Source organism: Podarcis vaucheri, assembly GCF_965113315.1.
Source record: "Podarcis vaucheri genome assembly, chromosome: 13".
Taxonomy (NCBI): Eukaryota; Metazoa; Chordata; class Lepidosauria; order Squamata; family Lacertidae; genus Podarcis; species Podarcis vaucheri.
Window position 1 is genome coordinate 15,892,433 of NC_138751.1, and position 21,045 is coordinate 15,913,477.

Below are 21,045 nucleotides of genomic sequence, written 5' to 3' on the forward strand. Positions count from 1 at the left end.
AGCGGACATGGAGCAATGGATCCAAACTACAAGAAAGAAGATTCCACCTAAACATTAGGAAGAACTTCCTGACAGTAAGAGCTGTTCGACAGTGGAATTTGCTGCCAAGGAGTGTGGTGGAGTCTCCTACTTTGGAGGTATTTAAGCAGAGGCTTGACAACCATATGTCAGGAGTGCTCTGATGGTGTTTCCTGCTTGGCAGGGGGTTGGACTCGATGGCCCTTGTGGTCTCTTCCAACTCTATGATTCTATGATTCTATGATCCAAGTTGTTTAAAAATATGTTGAACAACAAAGGCCCAGGACTGAATCCAGCGACACCCCACATTTTCACTTTTCCCCCAGGATGACAAGGAACCGTTAGTGAGCGCTCTCTGGGCTTGGTTAGTCAACCAGCTGCAAATCCACCTAACAATTATCTCATCCAGCCCACATTTTACCAGCTTCTCCACAAGAATACCATGGGGGACTTTACTGAAATCAAGATACACTACATCCACAGCATTCCCCTGATCCACCAAGCTTGTAACTCTTTCAAAAAAAGAAATGAGACTTGTCTGGCATGACTTGTTTTTGAGAAATCGAAGCATCCTTTTCTAAGTGCTCATAGACCCACTGTTTAATTATCTGTTCTAGGACCTTTCCTGGTCAGGACAGAAATTTGAGATACTCCACACCTGGCATCTCTAAAGGATAACACATTATTTGCCAGATCACCAGTTGCCACCCAAACGGGCACCGCATTTGAATGGAAACCAGGAGTGCTGATGAAACGGCACTGGGGTTGGGAACTCTTGGAATCCATCCTGTAGAACATGGTTTGAAAGCTTGCACCCTGTTCCAGGAACACCTAGTGGTCAAGATTGGTTACACTGACTGGACTGATGGCATAACTTGATATAAAGATCAGTTCATACAGGCAAGAAGGCCCCCACCATTCTTGGGTACTTGTTTGCATGGCTGGAGGTATCTCAACAGAGGCAGATGATCGTTGTCAGGTATGCCTACCAATTGCAAGATTCCTAAGTTACACTACCAGTCTTTTATTGCTGTTGTATGGAATAACACATGAACCTGACCTTTGAAGCATCTGTAAGTAACCCATTTTTAACATACTACACGTGGGCTCTCTTTGTATGCTAAAGGAAGTGAGGAACTTTGGAAGCAACTTAGAAAGGGATATTTAAGTGTCTAACAGCCCCTATTTACACATTTTACTTTGCTGACTGTTTTGTGATTTTAAATCTCTGCTGGGGGACTCTCATTAAAGAGTACTTGCCCCAAACCTGGATCTAGGCACCCGGGGATTTTTCCTTTTATTCTACCATGTCTTTTCCTTTTTCTTTTACCAAATTAAACCAACAAATAATTGGTCCACCTAGCTCAATATTGTCTACACTGATTGGCAGTGGCTCTACAAGTTTCCAGGGCTGGAGACTGTCCAATCCCTACCTGGAGATTGAACCTGAGACCTTCTCTGTGCAAGGCAGATGCTCAGTCACTGAGCTACAGCCCTTCCTCAAAGAGGGGTCATGCAGAGATGTGCCCTAAGCATAGTTGTGGTTGGGAAAGTGCCGTGTTATAGCAGGTCTTGTACTTTAAGTTCAGGTCATAGCCCTTATTCCAGTTCTGCTGTTAAACAACACCTAGAAAAGCTTTACACACACACACACACACACACAAACACACAGAGGGAGGGAGGGAGAGAGTGCAACATACAGATGGATGTGTCTTGATATTGTACCTAATTTCTTTCTTTTTTTTAAAGAAAGACGTGTCAGGGCTCCAGCTTGACCTAGAAGCTGCATTCCCAAATCCCAGGTGCACAAAGGGCAGATGTAGTTACTCGGCTGCAAGGGAGGGAGGGAAAGGGGGGGTGATCTGTATGCCTGCATTCCCTTCTTGAATATTATTCTGTGTGTTCCTTGGCATTTGACCTTTTGTTTCTGGGTCTGACAGGAATCAGGCTCAAATTAAATCCTTTCCTTTATCACTAGGATTTCAGAGAAGGTGCGGATCTATCTATCTATCATCTATCATCTATCTATCATCTATCTATCTATCTATCTATCTATCTATCTATCTATCTATCTATCATCTATCTATCTATCTATCTATCTATCTATCATCTATCATCTATCTATCTATCTATCTCTATCTATCTATATCTCACCCAGTGAGATAGATGGAGTATGAGATTGGCCTGTAAGCACCACAAGTGGTGTCCAGAGAATACCTCAGGCTCAATCCGTTGTCACCACCAATTATAAAGGTGTCTTAGCCAACAGGTGCCGGGAAAGTCCTTTGCCTCTGAGGGCATGCCAACAACATGGAACTAACACAGCCTTCACCAACTGGGGACCTGCCAGATGTTTCATACTACAACTCCCATTAGTTCTAGCCAGTTGGAAACTAGAGGGACAAATCATCTGACTGTATATTGGGGAGGGAAAGGGAATCTTCTTATGTTCAAAGGGGCAAAGTTGTCTTTGGCTCCCAATCCCATTTTTAAAGGCATTTTAGGCCACAGCCTACGATTTCCAGAAAGCAGAGCTTTGCAGATCACAGCAGCTCATTACTTTAGGTAACCCCATCTCTCTGTCTCTTTAGAAATGGTCACATGAGAGACGGGCCTTTCCACAAAGATCCAGATTTCTCTAAACACACAAGGCAACACAGAGACCGACAGATAGGGGTTTTATATAATTCTGCCTCTCCAGCTAGCTCTATTGTTTGGAGCACGCAGTGACAGCGCTATCACCGGTTATATAAAAATCTATCTGCCTCTACGGCTCTCTTACCCAGATAGCAGGCTGAGATTTCTCTCTCTTTCTCCCTGTGTGTGGGTTCCTCAACCAGCTTCTCCTCCCTCCCACCCCTCGGAAAAACATTGCAAATTCTATGCAGTTGCACCTCCAGACTCCCATCGACAAAAATAAGTCTCCACCACCACTACCCCACATACAATCCACATTCTTATTTTAGGAAGCGTGATCCTAAATCCCAGATAAAGTCCCTGAATCCTAGATGAAGCTAGACTGTAAGCAGTACAATGACATCTTTAGGATGCCATAAAGGGCAGCAGAGTAGAAGGGGTGACCCAGGGAGACTGGATCCACCAGGAAAGCCCCCTGCTCTTGCATAGATCTCATTCATTTCAACAAGTCTTGGGCAGGAGAACTTCCATGGTGGATCGTGTCCCCGAGACAGGATTTAAAGCCTCAATGAGGGGAGGAAAGAGATTTCAGGCAGGGCAACGCAACAAAGGTGAAGATTTGAATTGCAAAATAAACAAACTGATAGATACCCATGACCCACTGCATTTTAAGAGTGTTTGGCACGGCTATAATAAAAATCCGAGACAGGGATGCTGCTGCAAAATAATCACATTGTATGGTCTAAAACAGGTGTGGCCAATGTGCTGCCCTCCATAAGGTCTTGGGTTATAACACCCATCAGCCCCAGCCAACATGGCCAACGTTGGCTAAACAACGTTGGCTAAAACATGGCTAGGAGGAATCAGTGGCATACTGTGGGTTGCCAGTGCCCAGGGCCACACAGAGGGGATGAGTGGGAGGGAGGGAAACAGACATAGAGTACACATGCAATAGCCTGATGGCGTCTGTGTCAACAAGGAGATCACAGCTTGCAGAGATAAAAGAAAAAGAGTTGTTCTGTTGTCTGGAGAGGTCACTTCCAGGCTCGCATGGAGAAGCCGTGATACATGTGAGTTACCTTTGCGTTCGTATTCATGTCAAAGTTTTATTACCTTTTAGAGCAGGTCTGGGCAACCTGTGGCTCCCCACATGTTGCAGGACTCCCATCAGTCCCTACCAGCACAGCCAATCATTAGGAGCGATGGGGGTTGTAGTCCGTCAGTATCTGGAGGGCCAGAGTTCCCCATCCCTCTTTTAGAGAAATGTTTATGTAACAGATGTAAATGAGGGAATGACCAAAGAGAGGTAACTTGAAGTCTTTACAGTTACACATTTCTGTTTCCGCCTTCCTCAGCAGCCCAGTCCAGATTTTGAAATCCCAAATAGAAAAGGTGGAAGCTGAAACATTTAACTGAATAGTCGTAAGTCTACCTCTCTGTCATTTATTTGCATATATTAATATTTAGTATTTGTCCTTCAAGGATCCAGAGGCTACTTGTTTGCTGTGCTATTTAGCTGCTTTCAAGATTCATGTGCTTCTTCTCCCAGGGCTTTCTTCCTGCCCTCTACAGTGGTGCCTCGCAAGACGAAAAGAATCCGTTCTGTGATTCTCTTCGTCTAGCAGTTTCTTCGTCTTGCGAAGCAAGCCCATTTACGGATTAGCGGATTAGCGCTATTAGCGCTTTTAGCGGCTTATCTGCTGATCGGATCAGCTGGTAAGTGGCTTAGCGGCTTAGAAAAAGGGGGGGGGGAAACCAGCAGGAACTCGCAAGACATTGTTGTCTTGTGAAGCAAGCCCATAGGAGATTCGTTTTGCGAAGCACCTCCAAAACGGAAAACTCTTTCGTCTAGCAAGTTTTCCGTCTTGCGAGGCATTCGTCTTGCGGGGCACCACTGTATATGGGGCTGCCTTTGACATGCATTTGGAAGATGCCATTGGTCTGAAATGCAGCAGCCAGACTTGCAGCTGGGACTTACTACACATTCTGATATTCTTCCATCTTGGCATTGGTTATAGATTCATTTTGGAGCACAATTCAAAGTGTTGGTTTTGAGCTTTTAACGGCCTAAAGGAGGCCATGCAATCGGGATGACCAAAGCTCTAAATCAGGGGTCACCAACCTAAGGCCCATGGGCCAGAAGTGGCCTGCGGAGGTCGTTTGAGCCGCCCCCAAACTGAGCCATGCGCTGCACTAAACCAGCACAGCGCAGCCCAGGGACTCGCTTCCGCGGTGCCGGAAATCGCATCTGCTCAATGCAGACACCGGAAATTGCGGGTGTGGGCACAATCCAGCCCATGGAGGGATCTCAGCGGGACCAATCCAGTTCAGGCAAGATAAACCTTGCTGACCCCTGCTCTAAATCATGATGGTGATTAAGGCTCTAAATGGGGATGCCTAAATAACTGCCTCATCCTACCTGCAGTTACCTGTGCGCTCAGGTCGACACCTGAGCCACGATCTCCTGCCCTCAGTGGGCGCATTGTAGCAGCATGAACATGGGATTCCTCCCCAATGGAAGTGTCTCTCACTGAACAGGGAGCCATTTTCAGTGCGCAAGGAACCACAAAGACATCGGGGGGAGGGGTATGAAGGTTTCTGTGGCCACTCGATTTTATGCCAATGTTTGAAACAGTAATTCCTAAAATGGCAGGGTTTTGTTTTAGATGCTGATATTTCACGACAGTACCCATCTCTTGATGAAAGTGCCATGGGTTCTAGCACAAAATGGCTATCATGGGCAACAGAGAAAAAGGTGACAGTACCCCGTACCGTCACAAATATATGTCCAAATTTTGCGTTTCTGAAAGGGAACCAAGGGAATCTTAGCACCCACCACAACACTGGCTTTGGTGGGTCCTCAAAACCCACTCCCATTCCTAAGGTAAGGTATAGCATGCCCCCTAAAATTGCCTGAGAACTTTAGTGACTGATCATTTCCTTGAATAATGATCTCAAGCACTGAATGAGAAACACAAAAGGAGGTATCAGCAGGGCACCCCAAAGCTTGCAGAAGTCTTCTAAAAAAAATATTTACGAACAACCCAAGGAAGACTGTGCATGCTGAGTGTGTGTGGCACTGGGGGAGGGATACAAGGAAACTCAGGGGAGGAAGAATGGAATGGAGTATCCTGGAAGAGAATGTGGTTGGCTCAATGGAACCCCTTGCAGTGCAAGGCTCCTCCACGCTACTACAGTACACAGTTGTTTCTTTCATCTGTTGAGGCCGTCCTGCCTCCCCGGTGTCTGAAGGGCACCACACTGGCTACTCCTGGGCTACAGGTTTCATGCCTGGATCCACCCCTGGTGCGGGGGCAGGGGGAAAGGGAGAAGTCCCTGCATGTGGAGATATAGCCTGCCAGCAAGAAGGCTAGACTGAGCCTTTCTCCTTTCAGTACTAATTTTCTGCATGCAGGGAGAATTTCAAGGTGAGGGAATGTTCCAATGCACAGCGTCCTGCCGCGTGAACTGGCAAAGCCTGGCAAAAGCATCCCTGTTTCATATCACTGCCACGTAGGAACTGGGCCTTGGTAAGAAAGGCTCATATAACTGGCCACATGGAAATTTAATACAGTACATTAATTATTTTAAAATTTAAAAAGATTCACAGGTTCTTAGCAAGGAAAGGTGAGCTCCTTTCCTTGAATACCCCCCACCCAAAAAACAACAATGATGCCATCCCTTGCCATTCCTTTTTCTTTTTTCCACTCTTTCTTTTAAAAGCATTTTAATTTGAATTATCGTTTTCTCATTTCTGTCTGCAGACCAGGTGAGGGAGACCTGTGTCTCTTTTTGCAACCTCTCGAGGCTGGTCTGGGAGCAGTGGGGTGAAGAGTGAAAGAAGTACAATTATATTTAAAATGTCATGATGGTGCCTTGTTTTTGTAACTTCCTTCACTGTAACACAACCTAAGTTTCTCTCTCTCTCTCTCTCTCTCTCTCTCTCTGTGTGTGTGTGTGTGTGTGTGTGTGGAGAGAGGGAGAGGGGGAGAGAGAGGGAGAGAGGGAGAGGGAGAGAGAGAGAGAGAGAGAGAGAGAGAGAGAGAGAGAGAGAGAGAGTGTGTTTAAGGAGACAGGCAAAAAAGGAAAGCACATAGACCCAGCATTTTTGCTTCCTAGCTGAAGAGACAGGCTTGGGTGGAAAGACCGCAGTGTGTGCCCCGAAGGCACAGAAACCATAAAAAGAAATAAAAGCAGCCTTTGCGCTGGCTTTTCCAGTCTCCTCTGCTGGAACAAGACGAACAGAGTGCAGTGTGTCTCTCCTTTCCCTTAAGAATAGGAAGCTCCCAATTTCGCTGACAGGCTGGATAGATGCCACCTTATAAAGGTAGACATGAGGACAGGGCAGGATAGGATAGATAAAAAATGATTGGGCTACATTGAAGGAGAGGCAGAGGAGAAGAGGAAGGAAGGTGAAAGGAAGCAGCAGGACGGGGAAGATTATACGCAGGGTCTTCCCTGCTAGATTCCTCTGCTGAGGGAAATGCTGGGATTATGCAACCTGCATTAATTATGCAAATGTGCTCATTTTGCATAATTTATCTTCCTCCTCCTCCTCCATGGCCTCAGTTATGCAAGGGCATGGAAACTCCTCTCCTCGACCTGAGCTTCCTCAAGTTGGCTGCCCTTGCTGACTTCCCCTGTTGATCTTTCTGGAGTGGCATGGCATATCTTGCTTCTAAACCCCTGAGCCTCCTGTTGATCAGAAGGTCAGCGGTTCGAATCCCCGTGACAGGGTGAGCTCCATTGCTCTGTCCCAGCTCCTGCCAACCTAGCAGTTTGAAAGCACGCCAGTGCAAGTAGATAAATAGGTACCACTGCGGCAGGAAGGTAAATGGCATTTCCATGTGCTCTGGCTTCTGTCACGGTGTTCCGTTGCTCCAGAAGCTGTTTAGTCATGCTGGCTACGTGACCTGGAAAGCTGTCTGCAGACAAACACCGGCTCCCTCGGCCTGAAAGTGAGGTGAGCGTCGCAACCCCATAGTTGCCTTTGACTGGACTTAATCATCCAGGGGTCCTTTACCTTTACCTTACTTCTCACACAGTTCCATCACACAGAAGGTACCCATGATGTGGCTCCTTCCCACAGTTGCACTGCCTCAGCTCCCAGAAAGAGGGGCAGTGGCTTGGGGAGAAGCCAGTTTTATGAACTGCTCATATGTAACCTGGTTGTTTCAAGACAATTGAGGCCGGAGGTTTCCTACATTACAGAGGTAGCACAGGAACACCACACATACAGCAATAGCTTCAGCACCACTGAGGAAATGCCCTCAGACATCACCCAGCATTGCCCCCGAACTTCCAGATCTGTTTCTGCAACCTTACGAACTATGAAACTGCTTGTTTGAAACATGGACGCTTGGATTCAAGGATGCTGAACTCAGCCTTTGATGTGTAGTAGGTCTTCAAGTAAGCTGGAAAGCTCAAGTCACTAGAGCAAGAGACTCTTCATCTCACGGTTGTGAGTTTGAGCCTCACGTTGGGCAAAAGATTCCTGCGTTGCAGGGGTTTGGACCTCATGGTCCCTTCCAACTCTACAATTCTGTGATTCTGTAAAAGATGGAGCAACTTCTTGGAAGGTTCTCCAGTATAATTCAAAATCTCAAAGGGAAATGCTTCACTGCTGCTGGAGAGAGCTTCCAAACAAGGCAGAACACTGGAACTGCAGAGGGAGAGACCTGGGATCAGCCTTGATCTTTGTGGGGTGATCATAGGGCTCAACCAGACTTCCAACGCTTTCCCCCAGGAAAACACAATCTTTACCGCTGAATCAGAGCAAATGTCCATTGGGTTTTCTGTGGACTGATGTTTGCTCTGATCCAGCACCAAAGAATGGGATTTCCCGAGGGAAAGCAGTAGGGCAATTGGAAAAGTGCTTGGACTGGAGCCTAGAAAGCATGGCATAAGCGGAAATGTGGAAGTGCCCCAGGCCTGCCACTGTCTCTCAGCTGGTCCCCTACCTCACAGGATTGCAAAGACAAAACAGGGACGAGGGGGCACACCCTGAACTTTTTGGGAGGGCGGCGTATCAATGAAATAAATCAAAACTACTACTAAGTAGTAGCTCGGAGCTACAAGATGAGTCATTCTGTTTGCTTAAGGCAAATAGTGCCTCTGATATCTGGCAGTGTTTCCTTCTACCAGCCAAGTATTCCAGTCCTCAGTCTGGAAAGCTGTCCTTCCCCCAACCCCCACCAGCCCCAACACACACACACACACACACACACACACACACACCAGACACCACAACTGTAGACCTCTAAGGCTAGCAGAGGCTAGGCAGTCCTCACAACACATTCTGGTTGCATAACTTGCCACGCTGAATCTTTTCGATGTTTGGTGGGGAATAGCTGACAAAGAATGGGAGGGCAGAGGGATTGGACAAGTTTGTAAGCAATGCTCTTGAGGGCTAGAAACTTGACTGGAATGCATTTTTTTTAATGTGCTAAATTACACATAAACTACAGAATTAGCACATATAAGCAGAAGTTCCAAAGAGGAAGCCATGTTAGTCTCTTGCAGCAAAAACGGCATAATTTAGTGGCACCTTAAGCCTAAGAAAATGACTATGGCATGATATATTTGTTAAGTCTTTAAGGTGCTTTGAGATTCTTTGTTGTTTCTCTACACACAGGAAAGCTGCAGGCGCTTAGCATGGCTTCAGACACTACACAAAAGTCTAGAAAGATGGTGCCTAGTTATCTGTGCAGCTAGGTTTAGGCTACGGCCACTTTCTTAAACACAGTGGGACTTACATCAGTGTAGACATGCCTAGGATCCCACTGCTAACTGCTTCAAGGTAACCAGCCAGAGAGCTTTGATTAAAATTCTGCCCCTCCTGGAAGTGCTTGCAGATATGACTGAAGTAGGCCCAGGAGGCCTGGAAATTAAAGCAAACTAGACAGAATGAACTCATGACCACTTTAACGTCTCGTGTTGTTTAAGTGAGTCTTGTGACAATTCGAGCCAGCTGCCTGATCTAAGACCTCAGAGGAAAGGCAGAAGGAAGGCAAATATGGGGATGGAAATATCGAAAGTATGGGATGCACAACACGGTTATATAAACACCACACACCACCACCCTTAAAAACAATAACAGCAGCACCCTCCTTTCCTAGTCTTCTCTAGATCACAAGCAGGGTTGCGTGTCTATGTGTATACCTGCCACTGCATTGCTCTAATATGTCATTGGGTGCTTGCTACAGCATTGGGGGGGGGGGTAGCTTCCATTAGAAAGGAAATATTGGTTCTAGTCCTTAAGTGGCATCAGGCTTCAGACTGTAAGGGTGATAGTCCAGAAACCAGGAGGAGAGGAAGAGACTATGTAGATAGATGTTTCATAGCCAGTGGAGGGACACAAATTCATGTGGAACTTTTAAACAGAAGTCCATTGTCATCATTCTGACATAGTGCAAAATCCATCTTTTCTCGGGGCCCAGTATGGCTGGGGTATGACAGCTCAGGGTCCTTTCTCTAGGAGAGATGGCCACGAGGCCAAATCTGACCCTCTCCCCCCAACCCCCCCAAGTTAATTTGGTTCCTTGGAAGCTTAACCAAATTTTGATCAGGGCTTGGCGAAACACTGCCCAACACTTCAAGCAGACATAGCCTGAAGGCAGTTGGGTCCTGCAGCTTTGGTGAAGCTAAGCAGAAAGGGGGCAATGCCAGAATGGGAACCCCATAGAGGATGGCCATACAAATAAGGCAAATAAGCTTCCAGGATATCTCAAGGACCACCTAATCCCCGATCATTGAGCCGTGCATTTCGTATTGTGGGTCCATTTTTACGGAATTCTCTTCCAGTTGAGGTCAGACCGGGCCCCTCACTACTGAACTTCCAGTGCCTACTGATACCCCCAGCAGGCATTTTTATTAAAAGTTTGGTTTTATAGTTTTAACTGATTTTTATTCTTTGTACAGTGGTACCTCGGGTTACATACGCTTCAGGTTACAGACTCCGCTAACCCAGATATAGTACCTCGGGTTAAGAACTTTGCTTCAGAATGACAACAGAAATCGTGTGGCTGCAGCGCCTCAGGTTAAGAACAGTTTCAGGTTAAGAACGGACCTCCGGAATGAATTAAGTTCTTAACCCAAGGTATCCCTGTATTGTATCTTTGTAAACCGCTTAGAGACTGTGGTAGTTAAGCAGTACAGTGGTACCTCTGGTTACGAACCTAATTCGTTCCGGAGGTCCGTTCTTAACCTGAGGTACCACTTTAGCTAATTGGGCCTCCCGCTGCCACCAGTGCGCGATTTCTGTTCTCATCCTGAGGTAAAGTTCTTAACCCGAGGTACTACTTCCAGGTTAGCAGAGTCTGTAACCCGAAGTGTTTGTAACCTGAGGTGTTTGTAACCCGAGGTACCACTGTATACAAATCAATTCAAGAAGGAAATTGATACAACAAATAAAACTTCCTAGCTGGCAAAATTATTTCACTAGCCTGTTTGGGGCTGGGGCAGAAAAGCAATGGAGGGGGGCTATGTCTATGCTGCACCTGGAAGATGGGGCTTCCCTTCTCTAGAAGCCCAGTTGGTTTCTAGATGGGGTGCAGAGGACGGATGCCATCCTTTTCTGACAGTCCACTCTCCAGTTCCTGGACTCCTTCGGGTACTAGGTGAGTATTTAAATGCAAGGCTCCTGTACATTGCTGAAAGTTCCATCACGGACAAAAGATGGGATATAAATGTAACAAACTGGTGGAAAACAATTGTCAAAGTTGGTTCTGTGAACCTGCCTTGAACCTAGTCAACCATTTAGCACAGTCCTGACTAAGTGTGAAAGTCTCTATCAGTTTCGATTCTGTTTCTCACATTCCCAGCCTTGAACTTTTCTTTTTAAAAAATCAAATTGCTTCAGAAAAAGACTCAAGAAAAATCCTCGTCATTTCAGAATCTCTCCTAGCACACTCATTTTTGTATGTAGTACACAGACTCTTGATCATCATGGTCGCCCTCCTCTTCACACATTTCAGCTTGTCAATATCCTTACTAAATTGTGAGGCCCAGAACTGGAGACGGTACTCCAGCTGTGATCTGACCAAGGCAGAACTGTTAGTGAGCACTCTTCGGGTTCAGTCAGTCAACCAGCTGCAAATCCACCTAGCAGTTATCTCATCCAGTCCACATTTTACCAACTTCTCTGAAAGAATACCATGGGGGACTTTGTCAAAAATCTTATTGAAATCAAGATACACTACATCCACACCATCCCCCTGATCCACCAAGCTTGATACTCTATCAAAAAAAGAAATGAGATTCAACTGGCATGACTTGTTTTTTGAGAAACTCATGCTGGATCTTTGTAATCACAGCAACCTTGTCTAAGTGCTCGCAGACCAACTGTTTAGTTATCTGTTACAGGAATTTTCCTGGTATTGATGTCAAGTTCACCGACTGGAAGTTTACTGTGTCTTCTTTTTGCCCCTTTTTGAAGATGGGGACAACATTTGAAGAAGAAGAGGAGTTTGGATTTGATATCCCGCTTTATCATTACCCGAAGGAGTCTCAAAGCGGCTAACATTCTCCTTTCCCTTCCTCCCCCACAACAAACACTCTGTGGGGTGAGTGGGGCTGAGAGACTTCAGAGAAGTGTGACTAGCCCAAGGTCACCCAGCAGCTGCATGTGGAGGAGCGGGGACGCGAACCCGGTTCACCAGATTACAAGTCTACCGCTCTTAACCACTACACCACACTGGCTCCAGTCCACAGGACTCTGAGATTACATCCACAAGCTCGTTTAGTACCCTTGGGTGCAGATCATCAGGCCCTGGAAATTTGAATTCATTTAAAGTAGGCGTTCCCCTACCACTTCTTTTCCTATCTTGGACTGCATCTTCCTCCTTGCATTGTTTATTCTGTTATTACCAGGTGGGGTAAACAGAGAAATAATAGCTGCTTTACGGCAGCTCCAGTTCCAAGAAATACAAATATCCCACACTTATAACATTTAATCTCGTTTGCATGTAGGGTGATTGCATGTGTGTATAAGTGGCTGGTTTTCAGGTTAAAATCCCCCCTGCCACACTATGAAGCGCGTACACACACACACACACACACACACACACACACACAAAATATAGGACTCTGGCTAATGACACAACACCTAGAAGTGTTTTTTGTATGAACTGGACAAATGCTCAGTAGTAGCAACAGTTGAATGAATCAACAGGCAGGATAACACAGCAGTCACCAACTTTTTCTGAACTGGGGGCATCACATTTAAGCCGAAGTAACAACAACACAAGACACACTTTTGTTTTATGCATTTTTTTATCCTCCCACCAGCCTCTCCCATGGGTGCTTCTCCTCACTGGCTTTTCTTTCTCTATCCCCTCTTCTTGTTTTATTTCTCTGTTGCTCCCCACAACTTTATCCTTTCATCTTTTTCTTCTTCAAAATCTTTATTAGAGAGAAAGAGAGAATAGGATGATGGTGATGCCCCAATTGTGACCCACCTGAGGTCACGGCCCACCGTTTGACGACTAATGAGAGAGCACCAACAGCTGTAAGTCTACCTTTTCTCTATGGATACACAGCAAAGACCCAGTGTGTCGGATCAGGTTTGTCGCCATACTGGTGGTCACTTGTGCAAAGGTGACTTTAGGTGACTAGGAAGTCACCAGCTTAGATGACTTTAAGAGGGGATGAGACAACTTCATATGGGATGAAGACTATCAATGACTATTAGTCATGATAGCTACACCTACCTCGAGGTTCTGAGGTGAAGTTCAACTGAATGTAACTAGTAGGAGCAAAAACACAAGTGGACTATTGACCTCAAGTCCTCTTTGGGGGCTTCCAGAGATAGCTGGTGGCTGGCCACCGTGGGACTTGATGGACTCTTGGTCTGGTCCAGCAGGTCTTTTTGTCATTTGTTGGTCTAGTAACTTGTGTGTACGAAACTGCAGGGCTGTGATGGATGGATTTAACTGTAGATGGATCTCACTGAAGGTTTAGCCCTAGATCCTGCCTGGTCTCAGGCCTAGAACATGGGAAGAGTTAACAGTTGATGCTTTCTCCCCCTGCTACGACTAGCTCTCTGCAAGTCTGGGGTTAGCGATAAGGGCTTCCAAAGCAGAAGTTGCAGCTTTCCTCCCCAAAGTGGGTCCTTCCAACCTAAGTCACCTCTCTCTGACATAACAGCTCTTACTGGAATAACCTAAGACGTTCTGCAACAGTCAAGCAGAGGGGTTCTTGAGATGTTGCCATTCCTTGTAAAGTTTACAGAAAGCAGGGGGCGTCAAATGATGTGTGAGGAGTTCAGTTCTGCTTAGGCGCTATCTCCCCCCACAAGTCAAATCTGACAGGCAGGTGGGATGGCCCACTTGTCAATCACTTGACATCAGGTGACAGACAGGTGGGTAGCGTCAAAATTGGGTGGAGGAGGAAGATAAAGAACTGGCCCACAGGGCCAAAAATGTCCCCCACCCCAGTTGTAAACTCTTCCTCTCCTCACTCCCTGTAACAAGATCCCCAGCCCAGCAACCCTTCTTAGCACCAAGTCCTCCTCACCTTTTCCCCATAGCAAGAAAAATCAAGCATCGCTCAAGCCTACGCATCTCTCAAGCCTTCTTTCCTCCTAGCTGGAAAGTGGAACAGCTAATCTGGTGCATGTCCTTCCTTAAGGCACGTCTCTACAGCAAATTTACATGGTTTTTAAATCAGCAGGAGCGCTGTGGGTTCTCCTTCCTTGTGCCCACAAAACAGCTCTGGAAACTGTAGTTTTTGTGAAGTGTTGAGAACACGCCGTTGTCCACCTCTTAACACACTGCATCTCCCAACATTATGCCGATCTGCTTTCAGTTTATACGGCGGTTGCGCCGTTAAGAAGTGTGATCCTAAGAATATTTCCTAAGAAGCAGGTTCTGCTGGGCTCAATGTTTTAGGATTGCACTTTTGAGCTCGTTCCGAATGGTGCCTTTGAGGATGTGAGGGTTTCACGAAAACATCTCTTCTGCCCTTGAGTTGAGGGTGAAAGAGACAGACAGAGGGAAGCGAGAGCAATCATATCTCCCCACCTTAACTCTACAACATGCAACTTAGTATAGCAAACCCAGCAGTATATTTCACATCCCACAAAGACTCTGCCGCATTTGGCCTTGAGGAGCCTTTCTCAGTTCAAGACTTCCAAACCTCAATAAAGTAGAAACTGTGAAGTGTAGTAGGGGGGTGGGGAAAACACCTCTGGGCTTGGACTGGTGGGACCGAGTTCAAATCCTCCCCTTGGATTATTATTTTTAAAAGTACCAGTCAAGAAGAATTAAGGAATTATAGCGCATTGTGCTGTGATCTCAACAATCGTTACAACAACCCTGTAAGGAAAGCCAATATTATTATCTCCATACAGTATAAGGGTGGCTGGAGGGTGAGTGGCTTGCTTAAGACTGTCAAGTAAATTCATGACAGAGGTGAGCTCTCATTTTAGATGCTGAAGAACAAAAGAATACACACACAGAGAGAGATATGCTTATGTCCTACCCTGTACACACTATTCAGCTGTTAAGCCAAATGCACAAAACAAACCTCAAGCAATTACAGGGAGGGCTTCCATTTCCCCTGTCCCTTTATATGGGAATAAATAGTTATGTACTAACTCATTGCTGTGGCTTACATCTTACCTCTGGTTCATTCAAGCTACTAGTCCTCATTTTAAAAGCTCAGCCAGACCACCCTAGAGATTAGAAATCTGCTGTATGAACCGGGAGGCCAGGATTCCAATATGGGAGGTGGCAATGGTGAACTTTTTTCACCAGCTTCAGCTGGCAAGCTAGCCATGGCCATTCCCTTCTAAGTCAGACCTTGCCACAGCCATTCATGCCCAAGGAACGAGATCACTGTAATAATACGTTAAATATGGGACTGCCTTTAAAAAAATATTTGGAAACTTCAGCTGGTGCGAAAAAAATGCCTCTGCCAGCTTATTGAACAGAGCTGGCCAGTTGCAGCCTGTGATATGAATCTAATATTATCCACCTGCCTGTTTGTTTCCAGGCTCAGTTGTAGGTACAGTAGAGGTACTGGCTTTGATTTTTAAAGCCCTGGGCTGCTTAAAGGACTACTTTTGTCTGCATACATGCGTTCCGTTCAGCATCCGAGGCCTTGCTCTGGTACTGCTTTCAGAGGAAGTTTCACACGCGCCAATCAGGGACTGTGCCTTTTTGGTAGTGGTGCCACATTTATAGAACACCCCCCCAGGCAATATCCCAGGCTGCATCCTTTTAGACAGCAGGTTAAAAAAAACCTGCCTTTAAAAAAGAATGTCATCTGGCTAGCCTATCCCCACCATGCGGCTATAGACTAATAATCATTAATGCTACTGTGATTGGTTTCTCTCTCCCCCCCCCCCCGCTTTCTTTGTTGAGTCAGGACTTCGCTCTTTTATTGCCGCTTGTTTACTATTTATTTATTAATTTGCACAGTCAGTTGCTTTTGTGTTTTTAATTGCAGGCTGCTTTTGAGTTCACAATCAGTCAAGAAAAGTGGGGTATAAGTTGATTTCACGTAAAAGAGGCACAAAGAACCGTATTCCGCCGCTGACTCCTTATGCTCCCCTTCTCATTTGTCTCAGTTCTGAACATCTTCACCTGCAGTCAGGCCCTCTTTGCCCCCTCCCTCCATGCCTTTCCCCCAAATCTTCTGCTATGCTCCAGAATAACCCCCCTGGCTCTCCTCCTCTTCAAGTCCTTCAACAGAATCTCAGCTTACCTGTGTCTCCACCTGCCGCCTGAGTTCTCTCGGCCTCCTCAAGCCTCATATTTCAGCCCCTCCAGTCCTGTCCTGCCCGTCCTGCACACACAGCCAGCCCTGACCTGCACACACAGCCAGCCCCTCTGGATATGCTCCCTGAACACGGCCGGCAATTAATAAACTGCTCGGGCGGAGGGAGCTGTGTCTGTGGAGTCTGTTTTATGGGCCTCTAGGGAATCAAATGCAGAATTGGGAGGGGTGTCCTCTCTGGCCCCAGCCGCTATCAGCTCCCATTCATTACAATCCAACCCATTTTAAGTACAACCAGCCTGTCTCACAACTCCTTCTTCAGAGACACTCTAGAGTCTGAACCTGAGCATCTTTTAAGGAGTATTGAAGACCTTTCCTCCTCCTCCTCCTTAAAAAACAAAACCCAAACAAACAAACCAAAAGCAAATCTCAGTTTGGCTTTTAATTGGCTGGGGTCCGCTGTGTGCGGTGTAAAGGAGGGAGGGAGGGAAGTTCAGCTGCGGGTTAGACTTCCCCATTTGATTTGTTTCACTGTGATGTTTCTCCCCTGCTGGAGACTGGATGGGTTTAAACAGCGAGGAGATAAACAAATAGGCTTGAGACAACGGGGCCACAGTCCCTCGCCTGTGTGCCTCCGGTGCATATCATCATTGCAAAGCAATCTTGCCCTTCTCTATGTCTGTGTGGGCTTATTAGCCCGGCTCTAGACTGCAGGATTTTGCAAAGCTTGCAACAACACCCCCCCCACACACACACACACCCCAACAAACTGCCTCAGGGCTGCGGGTTCCTCGCCCCCATCAAGATCGACTGCCGCCGCCGCCACCACACTTGGTGGCGATGCCAGAACTACCATCCTGCTCCTTCCTGCCAACACACCTGCTTTTATAATCTCCCCCACATCTCTCTTTATTGTGTGCCTATCTTCTCTTCTGCTGCATTCAGCAACTAACACTATCAACACTGGGGTGGGGTGAGGGGGGGGAGAGAGGAGCAAGAGAGAGAGAGAGAGAGAGACGCTCAGAGAGACACAGACACATACATACAAGCCTTTGGCTCCTGCAGCAAAACCGTCTCCTCCATCATAACCCCCCCCCCAAACGCACAATGCGCCAACGATAAAGCAAATGCCATTTTCTCCCTTGCCTGGGCAGGAGGATAGGAAGCGATGCTGGAACCCAGGCTCTCTCCCCCCACTGGCAAAGAAATGTTTTTTTGCAGGGGGCATGGGGAGGGAGGGGGGAAAGAGAGAGATGGAGATGGCATTTTTAAAGAAATCTGCCTTGAGCAGATCTGATGGGGCACATCACCAGCACCCTGTATAAGCAGCCACTAAAGCTATTCCCAGATCGGGATCCTGCACAGTTTTTCAACAATTTTTCTGTCTGGTCCGTCGTCGCGCACCCCCCTAATCCATGCAGAATAAAGGGGAGGCAGAGGGGAGGAGCTGCTGAATAAATATATATATATGTATAAAACACACACATTTTCTCTCTCTCTCTCTCTCTCACACACACACACACACACACACAGAGGCACAGATTCCTTTATTGTCACTGCATCCCCCCCATTGTTTAAAAGAGAAGGGAATAGCTCGATTTTGTTGCTACTGCAGATGGAAGCATATGGAATGGTGATTATAACCGTTTTCTCTCTGCTCCACTCGGATAAGAAAAACAGAAACTGAGGTTGGGGTTGGAGGGGGGGGGGAGGGAGAGAGAAATCCTCCCAACGCTTGAAAAGGTCACTGAATTATTTCTTCGGGGTTGCAATTCAATTGTGGAATTGGGATGGAAGGAGATGGCTGAATTTCTGTTCTCTGTCGCTGGGTGATAGTGTCACATATTCCTTCCGCAAAGATGATTTGGCCAAGGAGCCCCTTCTCCTGCTTCCCACAAATGCACACAAGCCATTGGGGAGAAAGGGGTCCAGAGAGGATGTGCAACTCCAGCAATTCCAACCTTTGCACACAAAATAATGTTTGTTCTGTCGGAGAAGGGTGAGCGTTGAAAACCCAGAGAGATGAATATGTAACAAAAGCCCTGTCCCTATACACATAGGGACGCGCACACCGTGATATTCTGTCACACACAGAGAGATACTAAAAAGCGCACATTTCCTCGTTTTCACACAAAAGACCCTGAAACTGGCCAGAAAAGGAACAACAGCACAGGTGCTAAAATTGAACAGACCAGACCATGTAACATCAGGAACTGTTTTTTTAAAAAAAGTAAATCTCATTTGGAGGAGAGAAGGAGATGGCGAGTTTGTTGTGATTCTTGTTTTGGTCCAAATAAAACAAAACGAATCTTGTTTTATTTTTGCCAGATCGCGGACAATCCCAACTTAAAAAAGAACTACGAGAAATTAGATGGATGTGAGAAAAGTAGATCACTCCAATTCCATCAGCCCACTTGGCATAGCGAGATCACAGAAAGCCGCTTCCTTACTTCTTGTTGCTTTACATACAGACTGAAAACATTTTGTATGAATGACTCCATCCCCTTGTGGGGTGGGGGACGGGAGGGAGGGAAAGGAGCGGCGTGGGGGGAGGGAGAGAGAGAGAGAGGAGCCAAAGATTTGCTGTGTGTCTCCAGGCTTAAATGGAAATGAGAGTCACATCCTATCTCAGCAAACCAGAAAACGGATGGGGGGGGGGGAGAGAGGCAGGTTGGAGCACAGCAGTTCGTGTGTAAGGGGCGGTCTTAGAAAAAGTGGAGGAGGGGGTTCTTAGGAATTATTTCGGTGATCTCCCCTTAGACCCCTCTCTTAACATATCGATGCGTGAGTGCTTTGTGCTAATCAACACACCGGGCTATAAAACACGCATGCACCCCACAACACTTCTTTGCCTCCCAATGCCTCTCCCCTTGAGACAGAATCTGTCACATCCAATTTGGCTCAACCTTCAGCCATCCCCCACCCTCCCCCCCCACCCCCAAAAATGCAAAGAGGTGAAAGGAGAAAAACCATCCATCACAGTCCTTCTCCCAACAAGCTGGTGGAAGCGGGAGGGGGGAGAAAGTTCCTCCTCCTCCTCCTCCCCTTCTCCCCCCCCCAGCCACCCCCTCCATTCTCACACTTCCTGAAATATTTGACGCCTTGAGGGCTATTCCTTTCTCTCCAACCCACCCCCCTTCCTCTGTGGGGAAGGGAGGATTGGGATGACCTATAAAAATTGACTGTGTCTTCCCACACACAAATTTCTGTAGACCTACACTGGCTAGGATAAGAGACTTAAAACGAGATATTTAAACACCCTCTCCCCTGACTCTGAAAGAAAATCGCCTTAATATACGCACGGACATGTACATTGACAGAATGCATTCCCCAATTCCTCCCCATACTTCTGGGGGAATGGAACAACCTCACAAAACCTTCTCCCCTCTCCCTCACATTCAGATACATGGCTGTGTAATTCTTCGCTGGAGAGATTTCAACCCTCTGGAAATGCAACCAGGCAGCCTTTTCCCTTGTCTTGCAGAGAGACGAGCCCCTCTTCTCCCCATGCCAAGTCCAACCCTCCCCCATCTTGGAAACCTGAGACATCCTTCTCGACAGATCCCGCAGTGGATCGTTTCTCTCTCCCCCCCCCTCAATAATCTGACCGCCACCTTCTCCCCCCCCCCCGCGCGCGCTCAAAAAACACACACACCACAATTTAGATATACAGAGTGTTCCTCCTGCCATTAAATCCTTGCCTATTAGTGACTGCTGAATAAAATAATTGTTATGTGCCATTTGGAGAGTTGGAGGAAGGGAATATAAGAAATACATCTCCCCACTTGCCTCTCTACAGGGTTGGGGGCTGGGTGGCGGGGAGACAGAGACAAGGCCCCCAGGCATTAAATCAAGGTTGTGGGAGGGTGGGGGAAGGGAAGACAGAAAATTGCATCTTACACTTCTCAACTCCTGGGTGCGATCCTTCATTGCGCTTGCTTCCTGGCGAGGCTGTGGGTCCTCAGTGGGTCTTCTCCCCCACCCTCCGTGTGGCTCAACAGACAGACACGGTGGCTGGCGAAGACCCCTCTTCTTTGGGGTGGTGGTGGAGGAGGAGGAGGAGGAGGAGGAGGGCGGGAAGGAAGGTTACTGGTAATTGCAGTAATGGATAAACTGAGCCTTCCCTGCTCAGCCAAGCTGGGAGGAGGAAGATGCTCTAAGGATGGAGAGAGGTTGGTGCTGATGCAGCAGAGCAGGGTGGGAAGATGCAGGAGAGGGAGAGAGAGAGGGAGAGAGAGACGCGGGGAGGGGAGGGGGGAGCAGAGCAGGGAAGCTGAGCATGCTCGCTGCACCCCCTCCCACCCGAGGGGCCATGGGAGTTGTAGTCTGCCAGAGAGAGGGGGCATCCTAGGCGAGGGCTGCTTTCTAAGGCGGTAGGCACCGCATCACCTATAAGATCGCGCGTCCTGGGCTCTACATTAATTCTTCTGCAATAGCTGCTGCCTCCTGGGGAATTCACTTGAGATTGCTAAGCACAGATTTATTTCCTGAGGCAGAGCGGCAAGCGGGTGGGGGGGCTGGGGAGACGACAAGGGATGGTCTGGGAGCAGCTGAGGTTGCTGCAGTACTACCGAAGATAAGCAGGCATATAACCAGACGGGAAATGGGATGGGAGATCACGGGAGCCACATACAGAAGTGGGATGTAAGTAATATGAACACACAGAGAGAT

At 47.2% G+C, this 21,045-nt stretch overlaps 1 protein-coding gene across 1 annotated transcript in view; it reads right to left on the reverse strand.

Moving 5' to 3' along the window:
• The window catches only part of STX1B (syntaxin 1B), a 56,253-nt gene extending 35,613 nt beyond the window's left edge, over positions 1–20,640 (reverse strand). The window contains exon 1 of the mRNA XM_082196798.1: positions 20,275–20,640. Coding sequence (XP_082052924.1) covers positions 20,275–20,304 — 30 coding nt within the window. The 5' untranslated portion in view covers positions 20,305–20,640. The remainder of the gene's footprint in view (positions 1–20,274) is intronic.
• Between the last annotated feature and the right edge of the window lie 405 nt (positions 20,641–21,045).